Genomic DNA, 22260 nt, shown 5'->3' with positions numbered 1-22260 from the left:
AAGCTTCCTCTCAGGGGTGTACTCCACCCTGTGAGGTGTGGGGTGTCAGACTGCCCCTAGTGGGGGATGTCTCCCAGTTAGGCTACTCAGGGGTCAGTGACCGACTTGAGCAGGCAGACTGCCCCTTCTCAGATCTCAACCTCCGTGTTGGGAGATCCACTGCTCTCTTCAAAGCTGTCAGACAGAGTCGTTCGCGTTTCACAGGCTTCTGCTCCTTTAGCTGAGCCCTGTCCCCAGAGGCGGAGTCTACAGAGACAGGCAGGTTTCCTTGAGCTGCTGTGAGCTCCACCCAGTTCCAGCTTCCCAGTGGCTTTATTTACCTACTTAAGCCTCAGCGATGGTGGGCGCCCCTCCCCCAGCCTCGCTGCTGCCTTGCGGTTAGATTGCCGCAGACTGCTGTGTTAGCAAGGAGAGAGGCTCCGTGGGCGTGGGACCCTCCCGGCCAGGTGTGGGATACAATCTCCGGTGTGCCGGTGTTACAGCGCAGTATTGGGGTGGGAGTTACCCGATTTTCCAGGTGTTGTGTGTCTCAGTTCCCCTGGCTAGGAAAAGGGACTCCCTTCCCCCTCGCGCTTCCCAGGTGAGGTGATGCCTCGCCCTGCTTCAGCTCTCGCTGGTCGGGCTGCAGCAGCTGACCAGCTCCGATTGTCCGGCACTCCCGAGTGAGATGACCCCAGTACCTCAGTTGAAAATGCAGAAATCGCCGGTCTTCTGTGTCGCTCGCGCTGGGAGATGGAGACTGAAGCTGTTCCTATTTGGCCATCTTGCTCCGCCCCCCCCTCTAGATCTTATGACCTCCATTTTCACTATCACCTGGGTTCCCAGCATCTGTTAGTCCGGTAATACGCACACTAGAGAGGTGCAAGGAAGAATTTTTCAAATGGTTCACAGTCATCTTGAATATTCCAGATCATCCACGCCTCCTCCGATATCCCGCTTCAATTCTTGATATCACATGGGAGGCTATTGCCTGCCTGGTGTCTACTGGACTGTAACACAACCTAAGAATGACTACAATACCATTTGCCACTGTATGAATCCACTTAAAAAATTATTTTGTCGTTCAAAAACTCTCTACATTTGCTAACTGTCTTAACTTGGTGTCACTCATTTGTTACTTTGTTGGCTTCTCCCAATAAATCATCTTCCACATTTTCATTGACAAGGAAATAGGGAGTTGGGGATTGGAACATGTGTTACAATCTCCAAGGAGAGAGGGCAAAATCATTTCCTTCAGGGTGGAGGCAGCCACTCTCACCAGGCTCAAAGGGGCTTCCCCATTGTGATTCTGTGTGGGAGGCAGAAGAGGCCGTTGGTCCAAATGTAAGATTCAGGCAGGACAGCTGGACATGTGTCCTTAGGCCCATTTCCTTATCCATCCATTCAGTAAATATGTGTTGACTGCCAATCACTTTATACCAGCTACTGTTCTTGGCAGTACCAAAAAAAAAAAAAAAAAAAAAAAAAAAAAAAATGGCAAGGAGAAAAAACCTTTGCCCTCAAGGAGTTTGCTTGCATTTAATTTCACTCAAGCATTTGTTAGCACCTGCTATATGCTGGGTATTGTTCTAGGCATTAGGCACAACCTGAGTTAAGTCTATACACTCATGGAGCACTCATACCTACGGTCATGGGGAGGGGCATTTCTGGGAGTCAGGAATCAACCCTCCCCACTTTATGCATGTGGAAGCGGCAGCACAGAAAGGTTATGTAACTTACCTGAGGTGATACTGGCCCAGGCCATCAGAACTCAGGTGAAGAGTCCACTCCCTTACTGACCACACTACAGACTACCACTACCCCTATAGAGCAGAGGACTGATCTATTTAGTGTCTGGACTGCTGGTCTAGAGTTCTCTCCAGCATTTGGGGGATAGAAAAAGCACAAACATTGGAAACATTGCCTTGAAATGCTCTATTCCAAATGGTTCATCTCTCTCAAGTCCTATAACCTGCATGCACAGACGTGTCTCAATGACACGTCAGTAGTAAGCTGACTTTGCTAAAAACCTCAGCTCTGCAGTGAACTGGCTTTTGAGCATAATGCAAGTGATTAGGCTGTTTGCTTTTGTGAAAAATGATGGGGTAGGGGTGGAGGTGGGGTGTCATTTAATACTTACTTCAGTGAGGAAGTACGGATAGAGCTCCTTGCCCAGTATTGAACATAGTGAATGTTTACTGAATGATGTCTAATCGTGAGTGCAAGTTATATAACACATGCGTATGGTGGATTCAATGGTAAAGATATATGTTTTGAGATACCAGGACCTAGCCATTCATGTCATGGTGACTAGAAGTCAGCAGATATTTTGCTTGAGCATTCTATAGACAGGGGTGCAGCACTTCCCTCTGTGCTTTGGTTTGTGAAATGTAGAGAGAGTTGTGTGGTGGATTCTCCTTATTTGAACATCTCCTGTGAGATATGACTGGGAAAACAATAGGGCTTTTATCCATACAAAGTATTGTTTCCAAGATTTTTCATTTGAGACACTCTAACACAAGGGCATTTTAGGAGAACTGTTGCAGATGGTCCAAATATCAAGATATAGGTCCTTTAAGCCAGGACAGCTGGGACTTGGGTGTTGGGGACTTAAGACAGCAGTATTAGGCAGGCTGGGTGACAGAGCTGATCATTCACTTGCATACACAGCTCTACCTTGACTCTCAAGTGGAATATCTGGTCAAGGACTTGATAAATATTTTTTTCCTAGAAGTAGGGTATTTTTGGCATTTTCAACAAGAAAATCATACACAGCCCCAGGAAATGATTTGTAATTGTTGCTTTCATTTATTATTATTATTATTATTATTATTATTATTATTATTATTAAGTTCTGGGATGCATGTGCAGAATGTGCAGGTTTATTACATAGGTATACACGTGCCATGGTTGCTTGCTGCACCCATCAACCCGTCATCTACATTAGATATTTCTCCCAATGCTATCCCTCCCCTAGCCCCCCACCCCCCTTAACAGGCCCTGGTGTGTGATGTTCCCTTCCCTGTGTCTACTTTGTTCAACTCCCACTTACGAGTGAGAACATGTGGTGTTTGATTTTCTGTTCCTGTGTTAGTTTGCTGAGAATGATGGTTTCCAGCTTCATCCATGTCCCTGCAAAGGACATGAACTTATTCTCTTTTTTATGGCTGCATTTTACAGAGCAATTCAGCCTTTTCTGTATTTCCCTTAGTGACTGACTTTGCCAGTCCTCTTTCTTCTCCTTGTCACAGAAAAGAGCAATCTTCATCAGTAAAGGGACAAGGATACAGATAGGATATCATGATGATATGATACTCATTTTGTACATTATTATAAAAATATCTGCATTTTCTCATACATAAATAAAAATTCTCCTCACCACTTAGTTTATCAAAGGATTAAAGAATCATGGTTTGACCTGGAAAGAACTTTAGGAATCATCTGGTTGAACCCACTTTATGTTTGAGCTTATGACTCAGAGGTTCCTTGGAGCTCACCTAGGTGCAACACATTTGGCTCATAGCTAATATAGATACTTTATTCTAGCTTAGTCAGATAAGCAGGCTAGAGAGAAACAACAAGTATTAAACTCAACTAAGTATTCTAATGGGATTGCAATGATCTTGAAAATATAGCTAAAGGTTCATTTCTTGAGTTGAAGTAGAATCTAAGTTTGATAAAAATGGAATTTTGTTTATGTCTTTGAAAGATGACTTGCTTAATTTTATTCAAGCCATTGATTAACTTAGGAAAATTATGCCCTGACTTCAATTTAAAAATGCAGTTAACCCTTGAACAACTTGGATTAGGGGCACCAATCCCCTGCACAGTCAAGAATTCATGTGAGTCAAAGTTGATTCTACCCAAGCTTAACTTCTCATAGCCCACTGTTGACCAGAAGCCTTGCCAGTAACATAAACCATTGGTCAACACATATTTTGTATGTTACATGTATTGTATACTATATTTGTATAATAAAGTAAGCTAGAGAAAAAAATGTTCTTAATAAAATCATAAGGAAGATAAAATACATTTACCGTTTATTAAGTGGAACTGGACCACCACAAAGGTCTTCATCCTTGTTGTCTTCACACTGAGTAGGCTGAGGAGCAGGAGGATTAGGAAAGGGTGGTTTGTCTGTGAGTTTTATCAAACTGTCAAAAAATTTCCAAAAAAATTACCAACATATTTATTGGAAGCAATCCATATAAAAGTGGACTCATGCCGTTCAAACCTGCATTGTTTAAAGATCAATTGTATATTGATTTAGAACTTCTGTGTAATTGATAATTGCAACCAAATTTTGGGGCCGAGGATACTTTTTCTCCATAATTGAATTCTTTGCTTTAGAGATTTCTATGGTGGGCAGGGGCAGGGTTCAGGAGATGTAAAAATCTGTATCATAAAAATTTATCGACCGTGGAGTTATATGATTCAACAATTGCATCCCTAGGTATATACTTAAGAGAAATGAAAACATGTATCTACACAAAAACTTTTACTTGAATGTTTATTGCAGCATTATTAATAATAGACAAAAAGTGGAAACAACTCAAATATCCATCAGCTGAGGAATAGATAAATAAAACAAAATAGCTACCATCTATCTATCTATCTATCTATCTATCTATCTATCTATCTATCTATCTATCTGATGGAATACTACTTGGCAGTAAAGAGGAATGCTACAGCATGGATGAATCTTGAAAACATTATGCTGCATGAAAGAATCCAGTTTCAAAAGGCTACATATTGTGCAGTTCAATTTATATGAAATATCCAGAATAGGCAATTCTGTTGAGACAGAAAATAGATCAGTGCTTGCCTAGGGCTGGGGTGTGGAAGGAGGATGGTGAGGTGGTTAGGGAGAAATGTGGAGCGATTGCTAATGGATATGGGGTTTTCTCATTGGAGTGATGAAAATGTCCTAAAATTGATTACGGTGATGGTTGCAGAACTCAATATACTAAAACCCAGTGAATTGTACACTCTAAGTGGGTGAATTGTTTGGTATATGAATTATACCTTAATAAAGCTGTCATAAAAACATATATGGGGGAGTATATACCAATATTTAATGGTAGTTATATTGATTTTTTAAATTTTTTCCCCATTTTTTGTTGTTTTTGTTGTTTTTCTGATACAAAAGACTTTATTGCTCATGGCATAGGCAGCATGGGCTTCATGTTCACATTGGTTCCCCTTGTCCAGCAAGTCCCCCAGGGGCCTTGTGAGCAGCTCAGATAGATGCTGCACACACACTCAGTTTGTGTCACAGCTGAGGAACCCTGACGAAAAAATCCCAAATCTTGTAAGGAGACTGCTAGCAAGCCTGCCCAACCCTTGCACTGGAAGGGGCTATTATCTTTACTACCCTGGCCAGAAAACAAATCTGCCTTCATCCCCAAAGGAAACACTATTTCTTGGTTTCAAGACTGTTGGCCACAAAACCATCCTTCAAAAGATAATCCAGTATAAACGTTTTCACAATAAGAGTAGGCCCACTGTGGAGAATGGCCTGCAGCAGTCTGGTGTTGCAAGAGGGCTACTGTGGCTCCAAAATCATTTCTTCATTGAACTCTATTCAGACAAAAAGAGCAATGGAAAAAGATCCTTTTGCCCTTCAACTTTTCTTTTCTTTTTTCTGTTAGTGATAGAAGCCTTTTTTAGAGAGGTGTCAGGAAAGTTTCTATTAAGACTCTGGCCAGAATTGGATCATATGTTAACCTTCAGACAAAAAAACTGTGTAAGAGGAGGGAATTATCCACTGTCTTAAATAATTACTTTTGTCTTTAAAAAAATCACAAGTAATTTAAATGAAAAAAATCCTGTATTTTAAAGAAGATGTCTTAAATTCTTTCTGAAACAATATAGAATATAAATATAAAAATGATATGCCAAGGGGCACATTTTGGAGTTACTTGATTCCAAGGATTTCTTCTTCCATCTTGGTTTCTTCTCCCCAGCTGCTGCTCAGTAGGGACCAGTGGAACTTGTTGAATTGAGTGGAATGCTGGGCTCTCACTCACTAAGTCTCACTTTGATATTTCTGTAGATGAGTGCCTCATTGTTGCTCCCAGTCCGTATTTATACCGAACAGGCAAAATGAAAGTTCTTACTAGTAGTCCTGCTTTTAGAAAAAAAAAGAGAAAGGAATAACTGGGATATTGAAACAAAATTTCAAAGTGTTACAATAGCCTCTCAATTAAGAGTGGCAAGTAGTCTCTGAAGTGCCTTTGCCATTTTAATTCTGTGGCCATTGTGAATTTGATTTGCCCATTAGGATAAAACATTGTAGCAACACGTGCAGGTGCAGTAGTTAGTAGTGAAACAGCAATACTTACTAAGTGGAGAGGAAAAGGGTTGGCTTTTGGACTTACAGAGCCAGAAGGGTGGGAGGAAGTAAGGAGAAAAGCATTCATCTGTCTATGAATCTGGCCGTTCAGAAGTTGTGACAAAATAGCTCTGGTATTGGAAGTGTTTCAGTTAGTTAATTCCAAAAAGTAAACAACTTTTCCTTCTCTGTCCTGATCCACAGCTTGTCTAACGATCCACCACATCTTGTCAGCTATGTATATTTTGGGCCAACAGTTGCAGGTGGAGACGAGAAGCATTTATTCAGCACCTGTTAAGTGAAAAGCACTCAGCTTGGTGCTGGGGATATAAGGGTTGAACAGAAATAGATCTGGTCCCTGCTATCCCAGAATTTACAGCCTATTGAGAGAAAAAGATTCATTCAAAGACTATGAGCTACCCACCGTGTATGCCAGAGAGGCACAGAGGCTGCTATGAACACTACCATCAGGGTGTTTTTCTGACAATTGTGGGGGCGGGCAGAGCAAACGGAGAGCATGATCCTGGTTTTCCACCTGTGCTTTTGACACTGCTCTGTAGATGTAAGCCAGTGGTGGACTTGATTGGCAACAAGACAACATTGGTGGTCTAGCTGCCTCTGACCATGATTCTTCTGCCACAGCCAAATGGTGATTAAAATCAGAATACCGAGCATCCTGTGTTTGGGGTGTAAGTTTTTTATTTGCTTAAGTCTAGGCTCTGTGGTCTCATTTGCAAAGTAAGACAGTAAGACTTGTGCATAGAGTTGAGATTTTTTTAGGCGAATCTGCTTCTTAATGAGACACTGGCATGAATCTTACAGTGACTTAACCCTGTTGGCTGGTGCAGTGTCACTAGTAAACATAAGTCTTAGAGATTATCTCTTGTTCCATTATAGCTTGGCAATAAAAAAAAAAAAAAGTGTTTATCAAGTTTGGTAAGTCTGATTTAGAGGAGTAATCCTTACTTCTGGGTGGGCTTGAGGGCAAGATTAATAGGCCTTTAAAACAGAATAGGTAGAGTTACTGATACCATTATCTGCTACAGGTTGCTATAGCAATGAGTGGTTTGACTGCACTGTGTAACTGGTGGTACGGTGGGTTAGTGTAAAAGGATCCTACTAATTTAACAGAAACTCTCCTAGAGCAATTTAATTAAACTCTGGTAGAATGAATGCCAAATTCTTTGAAAGCTCTAAGATATAGTTCTGTTTAGTTCTAGGTTAATTAAAGATACAGTATTATCTTGAATCAGCACAATATCACAAATATTTTAAAATGATTTTTGGATAAAGACTGTATATTTGGAAGTTATTTTTTAAATGATGAGGTACAATTTTTAGTGAAGACTTGTATATTTTAATATAGTTTGTGGTATTTGTTTTGAAGTGAAAAACATTGCACTGGACTACATGGAAAAACGTAGGCATGACAATCTATAAAGACTAGTTCACTGGCCTTTTGAGAAGGGAAAGGAAGCTGGAACCTAAATGCTTCTACCAGGTGCGAACACATCCTCTGTTACTGCAAACTTCATTAACAGACAAGATTGCCTTTTCGATTAGCAATCTGGATAAAATGTATACTGTTCTTCTGAATAAATGCTGTATGTACAGAATTCTTTAGAAATGCAGCATAATGATCATTTAAGAGTTTATGGCTGAGATAACTTTAAAGGAATGAATGTCCTAAAACAGGCAAAATAAAAGGGTGTGACTCTTGATGTCTGTGCAGATGTATCTATTGAAACTCTGGTCCTGGTTATTCTTCCCTTCTCCTCCTCCTTCTTCTCCTTCTCCTCCTTCTCCTCCTTCTCCTCCTTCTCCTCCTTCTTCTTTCTTCTTTCTTCTTCTCTTTTTTAATGCCTTTGTAGTTCCTTTCCTACTTATCCCAATTTTTAGGGTTTGAGTATATGAGTTTCAAAACCAAACCAAATCATCTCTACTGTACACTTATAATGTGCCAAATACCATGGCAGGTGTTTCACATCAATTTTCTGCATCTATGTAGTGGGACAAAAATGTTAATTTTAACTATGTGTTTTGGACTTTGGCACTTGAAAGCAGGTCCGTGAAGGGTGAAGCTAGCCCATTTTGACATTCCTACCTCTGACAATGCCATTCGTGCCGATGTTACTCTGCTGCCACCTGGAGGCCTTCTGTGGGATGTGCATTTAAAGGCAGGCAGAGATGCTGTGTACGCATGCTGCCTGGGCTGGGTGTCCGCTATGATCTTGTCCTCATTCCCTGCTGAGATCAGTTGGCATGACCACACAAAATTAGGGTTATTACCTTGTTTGCTGATTACTACCTTGTTGGTTTAATCATAGAAGCTAATATGCATTATAAATTCAAGACCAATATACTATTGTGGCATGCAAATATGATATTACTTGCTTTCTGCAAAGCAAATTCAAAGTTATTGTTGTCCAGATTTTTAGAAACACAAGACAAGGATTGTTGGTTTCTCTGCTCCATCCTGGTCTTACTACTTATAGCTCCAGCCTTGTAATTTGTCATCTTTATTATGATTTGTCATGTAGAGCCATATAAATGAATACCTTATACATTTTCTAAGCATAAACATGGATGATAACTCCTAGCATTGTTGCCCAGAAGTGAGAAGAGCTTTAAATCAACCTGCAGGTTTGAGGCGTTGGGTAAATTAATATGAGTGACAAGGTCTAGGTAATGAACCTGCTGGAAAGCTTCAGGGGTTTCCTGCTTAAAGCAGGGCTGTGGGGGAAGGGATGTGGAACTTCCAGAAAAGGAGTGAGACCCCACAATGTTATATGTTAATGCAGATCTGGGGTAGAGACTTAGACTTTCAGTCATCTGTCCTTGCTAGGGATGTCAAGTGCTTTAATTTTCCCCAGGCCCAAACAAACCTGTTATTGGTAGTTATTTCGACAATAGTGGCTCTTGTTTACGGGCAACTGAGTATTTGCAAACAGAACCAATAAATCAAACCACAGAGCGAAATGCTGCCTTGGGTGAACCTTTTTTTTTTTTTTTTTTTCCATCCCAGTACATCCTGACCACTACTGTTTCCAGGAAACCCTTTATTCAGAAAGAGGACACCCAGTGTGCCTGGGGCTGAGGTTGGAGCTGAGGGCTATGCTGGTGTTCTTGACTTTCAGTGATGTGGAAGGAAAAGCCAGACCTCCTGTATAATGAATTATGCTCTTTTGAAATATATTGAAATTTGTGGTATTTGAGGAAATAGGCGAGTGGGATTTCCTCAGGTGGGTACGAGTCACGTCCTTGTAATCTGCTGTTTTGAAGAACCTTCAGTAGTGAGCAGCCTTCCTTTGGAATCAAGGGCATTTATTTATTTAATGATTTTTTCCCCCTCAGGATTTCCTGTGAGAGCTCCCGGGCTTGTTTACATCTTGGTCCACACAGATAATACCAGAGTATGGACAGTCAGGTTATTAGACACTCTGCTCTGTGGACAGCTGATTTTTAAGAGGCCTAATCTAAAAACCTACCTCTATGCAGAAGGCTCCTGGGCAACTCATTTACACTTGTCAGCTAGTAGTAGTAGTTGTTGTTCTTAACAAAAGCTCCATTCAGCAGATCCTGATGGGAATTATTTCTTTTGCAGAGATTAAGAATTCAGTGTCCAGCAGCTCAGCAGCCGAAAAGGAAGATGTAAAGGTAATGAATGACTCCCTGCTCTATTTGCTTCTTTCTTCTTTGCATGTCTTTCCATAAAGTAGAAATGAAGATTTAGTGGTAATAAAAATGTTTAAAAAACACTAAAAAAAGGATGTGCCCCAAGTCGCTTTCAGAATAATATGAAATTTCATTTTCTTTTTTTCTTTTTTCTCTTTCTTTCTTTCTTTCTTTCTTTTTTTTTTTTGAGATGGAGCCTTACTCTGTCACCCAGACTGGAGTACAGTGGCAAGATCTCGGCTCACTGAAACTTCTGCCTCCTGGGTTCAAGCGATTCTCCTGCCTCAGTCTCCTGAGTAGCTGGGATTATAGGCACCCACCACTATGCCTGGCTAATTTTTGTGTTTTTAGTAGAGATGGGGTTTCACCATGTTGGCAAAGCTAGTCTTGAACTCATGACCTCAGGTGATCTGCCTGCCTCGGTCTCCCAAAGTGCTGGGATTACAGGCATGAGCCACTGTACCCAGCCCCATTTTCTTTATCCAATTCTTAATCCCCATTCTTTATAACCAAACCTAGCTGTCTTTCTGAGTTGTAGTTGTATATGCAAGATGGTTGAATACATTCTGCAAAACAAATTTCTACTTGAAGTTTGATGTTTGTAGATATTTGACAACAATGTGATTACAAGAGTAAATCTGGGAGATGTCCTCTGAGAATAAAACAACCTGTGTACAGCTTTCAGATGTGTTTCAGCTTGGGATAGATTCATTACTCATTTTTAGCTGTTAAATAATAAGTGTAAGACTAGTTTTCTGTTTACATGTGATGATACATGTAACATGTTTTCATTGATGCTTTCCAAGGTTGTTTTTCTAGTTCACAAAAATAAATATTAGTGTAGCATATATGTAATTTTTAAAAAACCCACCTGACTTTATCTTTTTCAGTGTGTCAAAAGCCTGATGGTTCAACAGAATGAACATGAAGACCAGCACAGCCTAGATTTGGGTATGTTCTGAAATAACGCTTTTACCTATACTCATAGTGATATCCCAGATCCAGGTTTAGAGTGGACAAGAAGCAAGTACATTTTAACATAAAATATTCCTTCCTGGGAACCTTATCTATTTCCTGAAATCCATACAGATAAATTTTATTTGTAGGATCATTTGTAATACCATGACTCTAGAGGTTGAGACTCTGTTTACAATCTAAAAAACAAGGCAATCAAAGCTTTTCATGAACAGTTTTACTCTGAGCCAGAAGCTGGCTTCGGACTTGTCATATGTTCCCTTGTTACTCCTAGGAAGTAGGCACTACCAGCCTCAGGTTCAGGTGAAGCAGTTGAACCACTGGTGGAGAGTAGACAGTGGAACCGAGACTCATAACTTCATTCCACCTGGCCCTAGAATCTCCAAGTTTACCAATATCCCATTTTGATGCCCAGTGGGGTCCCCTTGGAGCTGAGCCTGTGTGATCTACCCTGCTGAGCTCAAGAAAAGACCAGATGCTTGTTCTGGGATTTGAGTCTGATGTGAGTGTCCTTTCAGAGGAACCAGGTGTCCCTCCACCCTTGGCAAGGTATTTCCTCCCTTGGACCTGGGAATTCTCATCTGCTTACAATATTCTATTTCACAACTCCCTGAGGACTCCTTCCTAAATCTTCTACCAGGCAGTCTCTATTTCTTCAAGGCTAATTTGGGCCCCAGCCCTATCTCTTGAGTTACTTAGAGGTGAATAGAGCATAATGAAGCTGATGGGGTATTTGAAGACATAGGCTGAGCAATCAGCAGAGGCTGAGTTCGGGCACCTGGATGGTCTGTGAAGGCCTCTGGGGCTGACAAGTGAGAGGCAGATGAGCACGAACCATCCCAGTTTGTTTCCTCTGGTTCTGTAAAGCTGAGGCAGCTCACACACCAGGAAAGGCACACACGGGTAGACAGTCTTAGAAGTTGCAAGGGGTGAGGTGTTGCTGATAGTGGTGACTGAGGGCTCAAGCTGATGTGAAATCAGGAAAAACTAAATCAGTGCTCAGAGTGAGATTAATGAAGAAGGTGGATGACCCACAGGGTCACCGTGAGCCTACATGTGCATGGGGCTGGCTCCCTGGAGGCCAGGGGAGTGTGGTTGGTATGCTGCGCCGACACATGGCAGAGCAGTTACAAGCATTCAGAAATCATGCTGTGTAGAGCAGAGCAAGGAGGAAGCACCCACGGTGTTGGTTGACGGTGTTGCTAGTAGCTTGGCCACATGCCAGAGGTGGTTTCCAGGATCTTGCTGCACACGGCTCTACTGAAATTGGAACAGAAATTTAGACCCACACTAAGCAATATACACGTCCTCAATATTTTTGCTATTTAAGGTAAGAGTAATGATTTACTTACAGAAGAGGGGAAGAGGAAGGCAAAAAGAAAGCAAACATCTCTGTATAGGTGGCTGTCGTGGGTCACTGATGTCAGGGCCATAGCTGTTACTCACACACACAGGATGTCTCAGCTACAGATTGCATCATGCTCCTGGGAATGTTAGCTTTGAAGAATGTTTACTAAGACGAATTGCTGGGGGAGGGAGGTAGGCTACTAAAAATATGAAACATTGAGATGATCTTAATTTCAGGTTTTAAAAACTCACTCTAGTTTCAAACTTGCATATTTGTGAGCAAGAAGACACGTGCTATGGAAATTGTAGTAGTTTGGTCTTGTCTGAGTGTTTTGTCAGTAACATCATGAAGTCTGTGAAGGATTTGAGAAAGACAAATGAGCACAACTTTAATCCAGTGATTCATGGAAAGGACCATGATGAGTGTTTGTTGTGCTAGCATTTTCTTTTTGGTTCATTTAAACTTTTTGAATTAATAAAGTCCCCTGAGTTTTTGCAAAGGAAATTCTAACAGATTTTCAAAGAACCTGAGACAGAGAAGGGGACAGCAAGCTGTGAGCAATAGTCAGATGGTCAGACACGGTCTGGAATAGGAAATGGCTCTCCCTGGAGGCTACTTCAACACTCTTTTTTTAATTATTTCTTATGTGTTATTTTTTATTTTTTGAGATGGAGTTTTGCTCTGTTAGCCAGGCTGGCATGCAGTGGCGCCATCTTGGCTCACTGCAACTTCTGCCTCCTGGGTTCAAGCAATTCCCCTGCCTCAGCCTCCCGAGTAGTTGGGATTACAGGCGCTCATCACCATGTACAGGTAATTTTTGTATTGTTAGTAGAGTTGGGGTTTCACCTTCAAACTCCTCACCTCAAGTGATCTGCCTGCCTCGGCCTCCCAAAGTGCTGGGATTACAGTCATGAGCCACCCCGCCTGGCCTCTTTTGATATTTTATAAGTGCTTTATTCTGCCCAGTCTCAGGAAATGTTGATAAATGGTGTGGGATAAACACATGATAAATGCTGATAAATAGATGTGTAAGTGTTTGCTGACTTGTATTATTCAGAATTGTGTGGTGTGGGTGTGGCTTCATCAGTGACATAAACGCTGCTCCAGTGACGCTGTCTGTGCTGATGGACGCATTCTCTCGCCGTTCTATCCAGTGTAGTAGCCTGTGGCCACCTATGTCTGTTGAGCATGTGACTTGTGACTGAGGAATCGGATTTTTAATTATCTAATTTTGTTGTATTGGACAGGGCAGAACAGAGCAAGTTCCCTTTGTGGTGGTGTTTTCTTTTTCCTTCTAGAAGTGTTTTATGCATTTATTGTTTTCTAATTTTTTAAGTTTTTGTGGTACATAGGAGGTGTATATATTTGTAGGGTACGTGAGATGTTTTGGTACAGGCGTGCAATACGAAATAAGCACATCATGAGGAATAGAGTATCCATCCCCTCAAGTATGTATCTTTTGAGTTTACAGACAATCCAATTACACTCTTTAAAATGTACAGATTAAGTTATTTTTGAGTATAGTTACCCTATTGTGCTATCAAATAGTAGGTCTTATTCATTCGTTCTATTTTTTTTGTACCCATCCTTTGTAATGTTTTGTTGACCTTTCAGGGCATCAAGAATCACACTTACCATTAGTTTACACACTGAAAATGGTGGTTGGAGAAATGTCTTGGGTGCGTAACAACTGGCAAGCTCATCCAAGCCAGTGGCCCAGAACTACCTCTGCAAGGAGCTGACATTTATGTCAAATGCGGGAATTATGGCCCCATTCTCTGCAGATGCTGTAAGGGGTCGGCATTTTGTCGAAGGGGAGAATCATCAGTTGAAGGGCTAAGATCTGCTTCTGTTGCTGTCACAGTGCGGAGTGGGACTCCTTCATATTCTAGGCAGGTCAGATGGGGAAAGATGGCAAAGCATTTGAAGGAAACAGAAGAAAAGAAGGTAGATGAAATGAAATGGGTCAATACCAAAAATAAGAAAAAGAGGGTCCATTTGGCTCAAGTAAATGGCACTAAATGTGATTAAGAAATAGGATCTGTCTGGGCGTGGTGGCTCATGCCTGGAATCCCAGCAGTTTGGGAGGCCAAGGTGGGAGGATCACTTGAGGTCAGGAGTTCGAGACCAGGCTGGCCAACATGGTGAAACCCTGTTTCTACTAAAAATACCAAAATTAGCCAGGCGTGGTGGTGCATGCCTGCAGTCCAGCTACTTGGGAGGCTGAGGCAGGAGAACGACTTGAACCCGGGAGGCGGAGGTTGCAGTGAGCCGAGATCATACCATTCATTGTACTCCAGCCTGGGCGACAGAGCGAGATTCCATCTCAAAAAGAAATAAGAACTGCTTAAAGTTTTGATCCTATTTCTTAATCATATTTAATGCCATTTACTTGAGCCAAATGGACCCTTTGGGCAGCAGCAAGTGTTGTGCCAAAAGGAGAAGGGGAGTGAACATCTTGCAGGAACAAGCGGACAGCCTGTGGGAAATGGAGTAGATGGGGAGTCTCAGCTGTAAAACTGGAATCCCAATTGCAAACAAAGATGCATAAACCATCACTGAATCAGCAAAGCTGCGAATGGCTTGATTAGACACTGTCTTGCAAACTCCACTTTTAAGAGGTTGAATGTGAAAAAATAAAGCTGCATGGCTTTGGTTAGAAATTAAGATATTCAGTTAAAAGTTAAGTTCCTCCTTGAGGACTGTGAAACCATAGTGCCAGTGTCTCAGGGGAATTACAAGAGCTCCTGGAACATGATGCTGCTGTTCTTTCATCAAATAATATGTCGAAGTGTGAGTGAGGTTGTGGGTGACAGACAGATATGGTTTTCCTGAAGCTGATTTTCCTGCAATTATTTATCACTCATGGTCTTCATTAGATTAAAGAGGACATGAAATCTATTTGGCCAAAGCTGAATGTCTTATGACTATTTGGATGGAAAAAATGAAGGGTTGGTGAAACTGACATGTCAAAACAAGAACTATGTGAGCATGTTTTGACTTTCCCTATGAGGGAAGGTGATAGGGAGATAGAGACACTCCCTATAGGTGATAAGGAGACATGAGGATAGCATTGGTTGGCATCCTCCTTTCTGCTTGGAGAGTCTCAGTACTTTGAAGCTCTAGGCATGAAGCACTGCCTCATCTACTGTTCCAGGTCTGGCTGGTAGAGAGTGGGCTTGGTGCAAGTGCCAGAGAAGAGCATAGTATCTTGCAAAGTAAGCCTCTTGGAAAACATTATCTTAGTCTTCTATAATTATAGAAATAATAAATGTTCACAATAGAAAAATTGGGAATTTTAGAAAGAGTAGAAAAAGGAATCCCTATAATTTCCTCACCCAAAGGCAGTTACTATTAAATTTGGGTATATTTCCTACAAGCATTTTTTCTTACGCATGCATTTCTTTTTTATGTAGCTGTGATCATGAAAACAAGATAATTTATGTCCTGTGTTACTCATTTGACATATTCCATAAGTAAGCTCCATTTTAGAAAGTAACAAAATGATGCCGTACATTTGTTTTTGTTTGTTTATGTTTTTATAAAGCATGTGGATTACGTTAATAAGAAGAAAGGGAAAATGTTGTAGATCCTCTGCACAAGTACTTATTTCCCTCCAAACCCCCTTTTTATAATACATATTGTTGATATTATAGAGTGACCTGATCAGTGTACATGCACGGGCTCAAATCACAGGTATTCTTTAATACTTTGGGCTACTTCATTGCTATTATTGCTTGTTACTAATATGTAAGATGAGGAAAAGAAAACCTTTTGGTGGGTATTGGGACTGGGAGGGTGGGCAATGGGGAGAGATGAACCAAAGCTGAATATGGAAGGAAACCTGACTTCATACCAAAAAAACAAAACAAAAAAGAAAGAAAAAACCATCTAGAGGCCGGTTGGGAAGAGAAGGAAGCAGAAACCTACAGAAACAAACAATAGGATATGAGGTTCAGGTTTCTTTACCAAAAAAAACACAGACCTTTCATGACTGTAGACAAGACTGAGAGAGAAACAAAGCCTCCCCACCCTGAAAGTCCCCTGAAAGGAAAAACATCAGGAAAAGGAAACTGGTAGGAAACGATTGGAAGAACCAAAGAAACAGTCCTTCTAAACAGAATGTTAGGTGGTGTATAATACAGGTTTTCAGGTTCTCCATTTGTGGGCATATTTGGGAGAGTCCAGTCGTATATGTGCTAGTGGTGAGCTGGTAGGAGATGGTGTAGTCACTAGTGCTAGTTTGGCAAACAACCAGATAATATAACTAATTAGGTTAGTTTCTCTTCTTATATTAACCAGAAGTTCTTATATTAACTAAAAGTGCTATTATAAAATAGCACTTGTAAGTTGCCTGTGGAAAATAACGTTTTGAGATGTTTTTAAAGAGGATCTTAAGCATGGCATCTTAGGATCTGTGACCCCTGTGAGTGGAAGCGGACCCTCTTGGCTGTTATTTAATAACACACGTGTATCTAGACTGAAACCTTAAGAATGTTTCATGAAACATGGGAGCAGGAGGACCTTAGCGGAACTCTTCTGAAAAATATATTTTCAATCCTAATTTTTGGCAGATCTCTCTCTATGTACCAGGCTACAGAATTTCTGTGGAGTCCTTTCTTTTTTTCTTTTCTCTTTTTTTGGGGAATTGGGGCGTTATCTCTTTACCACAAACTAAAGCTTCCCAGTGAATCATTTTGAAGTAAAGGGCCTGGAGACAGTGAAGTATCCCAAGAAGACCACTGGGAAGGCATAGTTATTTGTATAAATTCCAACTCAAATTTTATTCTTTTTATTCACTTCAAGGAAATTTTCTTATTATGGTTGTTGAGGTTTCAAAACCAAGGTTGAGAATCATGGTCAGAGATCCCTGAGGGAGCTCAGCAGTGCTGAAATCACCCCTCACATAGTGGGTTTTCAGTATTTTTGGGAATTAGAGAAATGGAGTTCTACTTTTATCTCAACTGATTACAGAAGGTATTAATGAAAGTCTATGTGTATTAGTTCACAGATTTTCAATGATTATCACCAGTGAGATCACAGATGTGTGGGAAATGGGAAAACTTTGGGGGAAAAAAGTGGTGAAAAGATTTCCTAATCACTTCAACTTATGAGATGATTAAACCTTTAAAAGTTAATTATTTTTGAACATTAAGAAAAATCATGTGACTGTAATTTGCTGTCACAGGGTCATTTGTTGGACTTTGAAGTGTACAGAATGGGATGAAGGGAGTGGGTTGATGTTTACACTAATGTCTTAAGGGCATTATGAGGATACCTGATGCTTGGCATTATTACTAACCTACCTTTAGTACATTCTAAATTACCTTTTTCTTTCATTTTACAAGCCAACTTTTTGAAGTGTAATAAGGGAGGGAAAAATGGCAGTACTTTCTCTGAACTCTAAATTTTCCTTCTCCGAAATAAGATCCTTGACCCCAAATAAACCAGCTTAGTGACTAAGCAAATTTCATGTGTTCTATTCCTAAAGACTTCTTTAGTTTGATATTTCAATCAAATGATTAGATTATAAACTTCAAACAACTCTTAAGAAAACAACAACAAATCTACAAAACATGAAACAAATGAAAAATATGAAATATATTCTGGAAATGGTATCTATAAAGTTTGTTTTATAAAAAGTTAAAATAATACCACTAAGGGATTTCTTCCCCTTTTCTTGTGTTAAAACACTTCAGAATACCCATGTATACAGGCATTTACAAAAAAAAAAAAAAAAAAATTATATTTACAAAGGGATCATTGGCCAGTAAGCTTGATGGCAGTGTAAGAGTGTGTGTGTGTGTGTGTGTGTGTGTGTGTGTGTGTGTAGGCTTGTTTTATACTGAGTATCCACTGGCTAATTCCCTGGAAGGGACTTTAGGGCAATTAAGATTCTGGTTAGCTTTCATGCCAGGCAGCATAAGTTCTAACAATTTATTGGTACAATTTGCTTTACCTTTTAGAGTGGCTAATTTAAATGACATTTTTATGAAACATGGCCCCTTACTTGAAGCATGGGCAAGAAAGCCAATAGAATTTATTCCTTTTCCCCTGCAACATCACCAAATAATTGATTTGGAATCAGAATTAAAAGAACATTTGACAGTTATGAAATGAGTACTTACTCTGATACTTCTGATTAGTTGTGCAACGAATTGACGACAAATTACCAGATTGATTTTTACTTTCTTTCTTCAGGCCTGGGGTTTTTCGATGGTTTCAAATTTAGGATCTTCAAATTTGAAACTAGGTAACATATTCCTGTCTGCTTTAAGCGTTAGAAGCTCACTCTCCAGCTCTTGTTGGTGCTCTGGGCCAGTAGCAGCAGGTCCTCCAGATGCCTGTTGCTTAGCATTGTATTCCCTAATCTCGTCTATGAAGAGTTTCTGGATGGGATCAAGTTCCTTGTTAAATGCCACTGTGTAACACCAACGGGCCTCTGCAAATGGAGTGAGACTACTGACCGAATGACAGAGGAGAACCTGAAAATCCTCTGAAGAATCATGGTGACTCTAGGTGCCTGAGCCACCACCTCTGCCACTGCTGTCAGAATCTATTCTTTACATTATGAGGCTTCACTGAAGATGTGTTGCTCAAGTATAGGGAGAAGTGGTACAATCAGAGGTCAAATAGGAGACCCACTAGGAAGCAGTCTGTTGATTCTTCATAATATTTAAAATAACAGAAAATCAGAATAAAAAGTTAAGTTGGGCTGGGTGCAGTGCCTCATGCTTGTAATCCCAGCACTTTGGGAGGCCAAGGTGGGAGGATCACCTGAGCTCACAAGTTCAAGGCCAACCTGGGCAACATAGCGAGACCCTGTCTCTACAAAAATTTTAAAAAATTAGCCAGGCATGGTACCTGCCTGTGGTCCTAATTATTCAGGAGGCTGAGGTGGGAGGATGGCTTGAGCCCAGGAGTTCAAGGCTGCAGTGAGCAGTGATTGCACCTCTGCATTCCAGCCTGGATGACAGAGTGAGACCCTGTTAAAAAAAAAAAAAAAAAAAGTCAAGTTGATGGTGTCCAGAGCTTGAGGAAACTTGAATTGAGCTAGGTAGGTTCATCCAGGTTATTGAGATTTGTCTGCCAATGAAATTTCAGCCCATCTAGCTGAGATAGATTCATCTGCCACACAGGTGCCAAATGGAAACCTCTCAGGGAGTTCACTCTTGAGATCTCATTAACCCCATGGAGACACTGTTTTTTTCCCTATGAATCAGAATTACTTTCAGCATACTTTAATTAGTTTCCTCAGAGTTACATGGCAACTTCACATAGTAAGAACTTAAGCAAAATCAATGGAGCTTAATGCAGGACTTGAATTCTACATATCTGAATATGGATGCAAACATTCTTTTAGCATCAGTTCCACAAACATTTAGTGAATATAGATTCTATACTTGTTGCTCCCGTTCTTTAAAATTTTTTAAATAAAGTTTATTTTTTAAGAAGAGTTATAGGCTTACATACTTTATTTCGATTCCTTACTTTTCACCTGATTTCCATTTTCTATTCCAGGATCCCATTACAATCAAGCTGCCGTTAATAAATTCTAGTCAGGAATTTTGTAGAATGTCCCTTAATTGGGGTTTTTCTGATTTTTTTTCATCATTACACTGAGAATTACGGGTTTTGGGAAGAAGACCCAAAGGTAAAGCGCTGTTTTCCTCACACCATATAAAAGGTACATACTATCAATGTTCACTGTCACTGTTGATGTTGACCTTGATCACCTGGCTGAGGTAGTGTTGGTCTGGTTTCTCCACTGTAAAGTTACTCTTCCTCACCTCCCTTTCCATGCTATGTGTAGTCCACACATAAGGAAAAAGTGAGGAGTTAATCTGTATACTTGTGGGTGTGGTATCTACATAAATTATCTAGAATTCTTCTACATGGGAATTTTGTCTGTTCCCCCCATTACTTATTCAATCATTTATTTATGTCTGTATGGAGTGACGGATATTTATTTTGCACTTTGGGTAATAATCAAATACTACTTTATTTGTTGTCAAAGTGTTCCATTTTTAGTAGCTGGGAACTCTTTTCGTTGGCTCTTGTATCCTTTTCACATATCATCAGCATTATATGTGTCTTTTTTATAGGGTGGTGAAAGTGTTCTTTGATTCTTGAATTGTAGATACATGACACTATGTATTTATCAAAACCCACAGAGCATTAGAGTGCACCGAGTAAACCTTAATGTCTGCAAATTTAAGAAGACCTTGAGGTTGGGGTATCCTAGGATGGAATTCAGAATGTGACAAAACAATCTAGCTGTATTAAAAATGTAAGAAATAACCTTACCAAAGGGAATTTTGGGTGTGGTGGAGGCAGGTGCAGAGCTATTAACTTTGCAAATGAGTGGGGTCTATAAAAATAAAGGCAACATAAACTGTACAATAAGCACTGTCCTCTAGTTGACACAGTTTTTCTCGCAGGTAAAAAGATTAAGAATTTTGATACCACTCTACATGTATTGCACAAATAAGTAAATGGATTGTGGCTAGCAGCTGCCACGTTTCTCCCTGTTGGAGTGGGTGCTTACAGATAAGCAGGGGGAAGAGGCTAGAGTAATCCATGTGGTAACAGACTAGAGTTGTAGATATCAGCAGGAACTCATGTTCAGTTAATACAGATACACGTGGTTGCATACAGAAATATTTGTAGATATGTGTGTATACACAGGTTAGGATACACTTATACATTTTCTTGATCTGTCAGTTAAGAGTGCCTAGAAGGAACCACACCCCAGAAGCATATATAAGATGAGCCTGCCCATTCTTTTTCTTTTTAAGTGAGTTTTATTTATCATATTTTATGTGAATTTTAGCTTCAGATCTATGGAATTTATAGCTTATTAATTATTAAACTCTTTGCTCATTTGATACCTCATAGTTAACTTATTTACACATGGATAACAATATAAAATCTATAGTCAGTTAAACTTTGCATTTTAAAATTGATAAAACAAGTCTGTGAACAAGTCTATGGCATGTAAGAGGTTTTCTTGGGGGTTTGGTAAAATTGGGAAGGAACATTATCAGATGCTGCTCTCCTGAAGTCTGTGGGTTCTTCCTAATAGGAGGGATTTCTTTCTCCTTAGGCTACACCAGGCACTTCCCTACCTGCGCACCCCTCCTCTATCCAGACTTGGGGCTCTTGTTTCTCCCACCTCCAGAACCCATCACTCACATCCACTATCTGTGCTGCCTGAGCAAGATAAATTCAAAATTCCATATGATTTATTATTCAGAACAACTGAGCAAATTCGTCCTTATTCTTTCCTTTCAGGTTATGCTCAGAAACTTCAGCATTTAAAACAAAAAGAGCTTTACCAAAGTTTCCTGTTGTTTGTCTGTTATTTTTCTTATGGTAATCATCTAGGTAGAACTTTATATCTGTAGCAATATTAACCAAGTGGTGGAAACGTTGACAATGTAATTCTTTTTTTTTTTTTTTTTTTGAGACAGAGTTTAGCTCTTGTTGCCCAGGCTGGAATGCGATAGTGTGATCTCAGATCACTGCAACCTCCACCTCCTGGGTTCAAAAGGTTTTCCTGCTTCAGCCTCCCTAGTAGCTGGGATTACAGGCACCTGCCACCATGCCCAGCTAATTTTTTGTGTTTTTAGTAGAGATGGGGTTTCACTATGTTGGGCAGGTTGGTCTCGAACTCCTGACCTCAGGCAATCCACCCACCTGACCCTTCCAAAGTTCTGGGATTACAGGCATGAGCCACCATGCCTGGCTTGACAATATAATTTTTTTTTTTAAATTATACTTTAAGTTCTAGGGTACATATGCATAACGTGCAGGTTTGTTACATATGTATACCTGTGCCATGTTGGTGTGCTGCACCCATCAACTCGTCAGCACCCATCAATTCATCATTTATATCAGGTATAACTCCCCAATGCAATCCCTCCCCCCTCCCCCCTCCCCATGATAG

General features: G+C 40.3%; 1 protein-coding gene and 1 pseudogene across 1 annotated transcript in view; one reads left to right on the top strand and one right to left on the bottom strand.

Annotated features, from left to right (window-relative positions):
• ARHGEF28 (Rho guanine nucleotide exchange factor 28) overlaps window positions 1-22260 on the top strand; it is a 332396-nt gene that overhangs the window by 173184 nt on the left and 136952 nt on the right. The window contains exons 8-9 of the mRNA XM_023207973.1: window positions 9918-9970; window positions 10879-10939. Coding sequence (XP_023063741.1) covers window positions 9918-9970; window positions 10879-10939 — 114 coding nt within the window. The remainder of the gene's footprint in view (window positions 1-9917; window positions 9971-10878; window positions 10940-22260) is intronic.
• LOC111539927 lies at window positions 18509-18819 on the bottom strand (annotated as a pseudogene).

Source organism: Piliocolobus tephrosceles, chromosome 4, assembly GCF_002776525.5.
Source record: "Piliocolobus tephrosceles isolate RC106 chromosome 4, ASM277652v3, whole genome shotgun sequence".
NCBI lineage: Eukaryota > Metazoa > Chordata > Mammalia > Primates > Cercopithecidae > Piliocolobus > Piliocolobus tephrosceles.
This window is presented reverse-complemented; position numbering and strand designations above follow the sequence as displayed.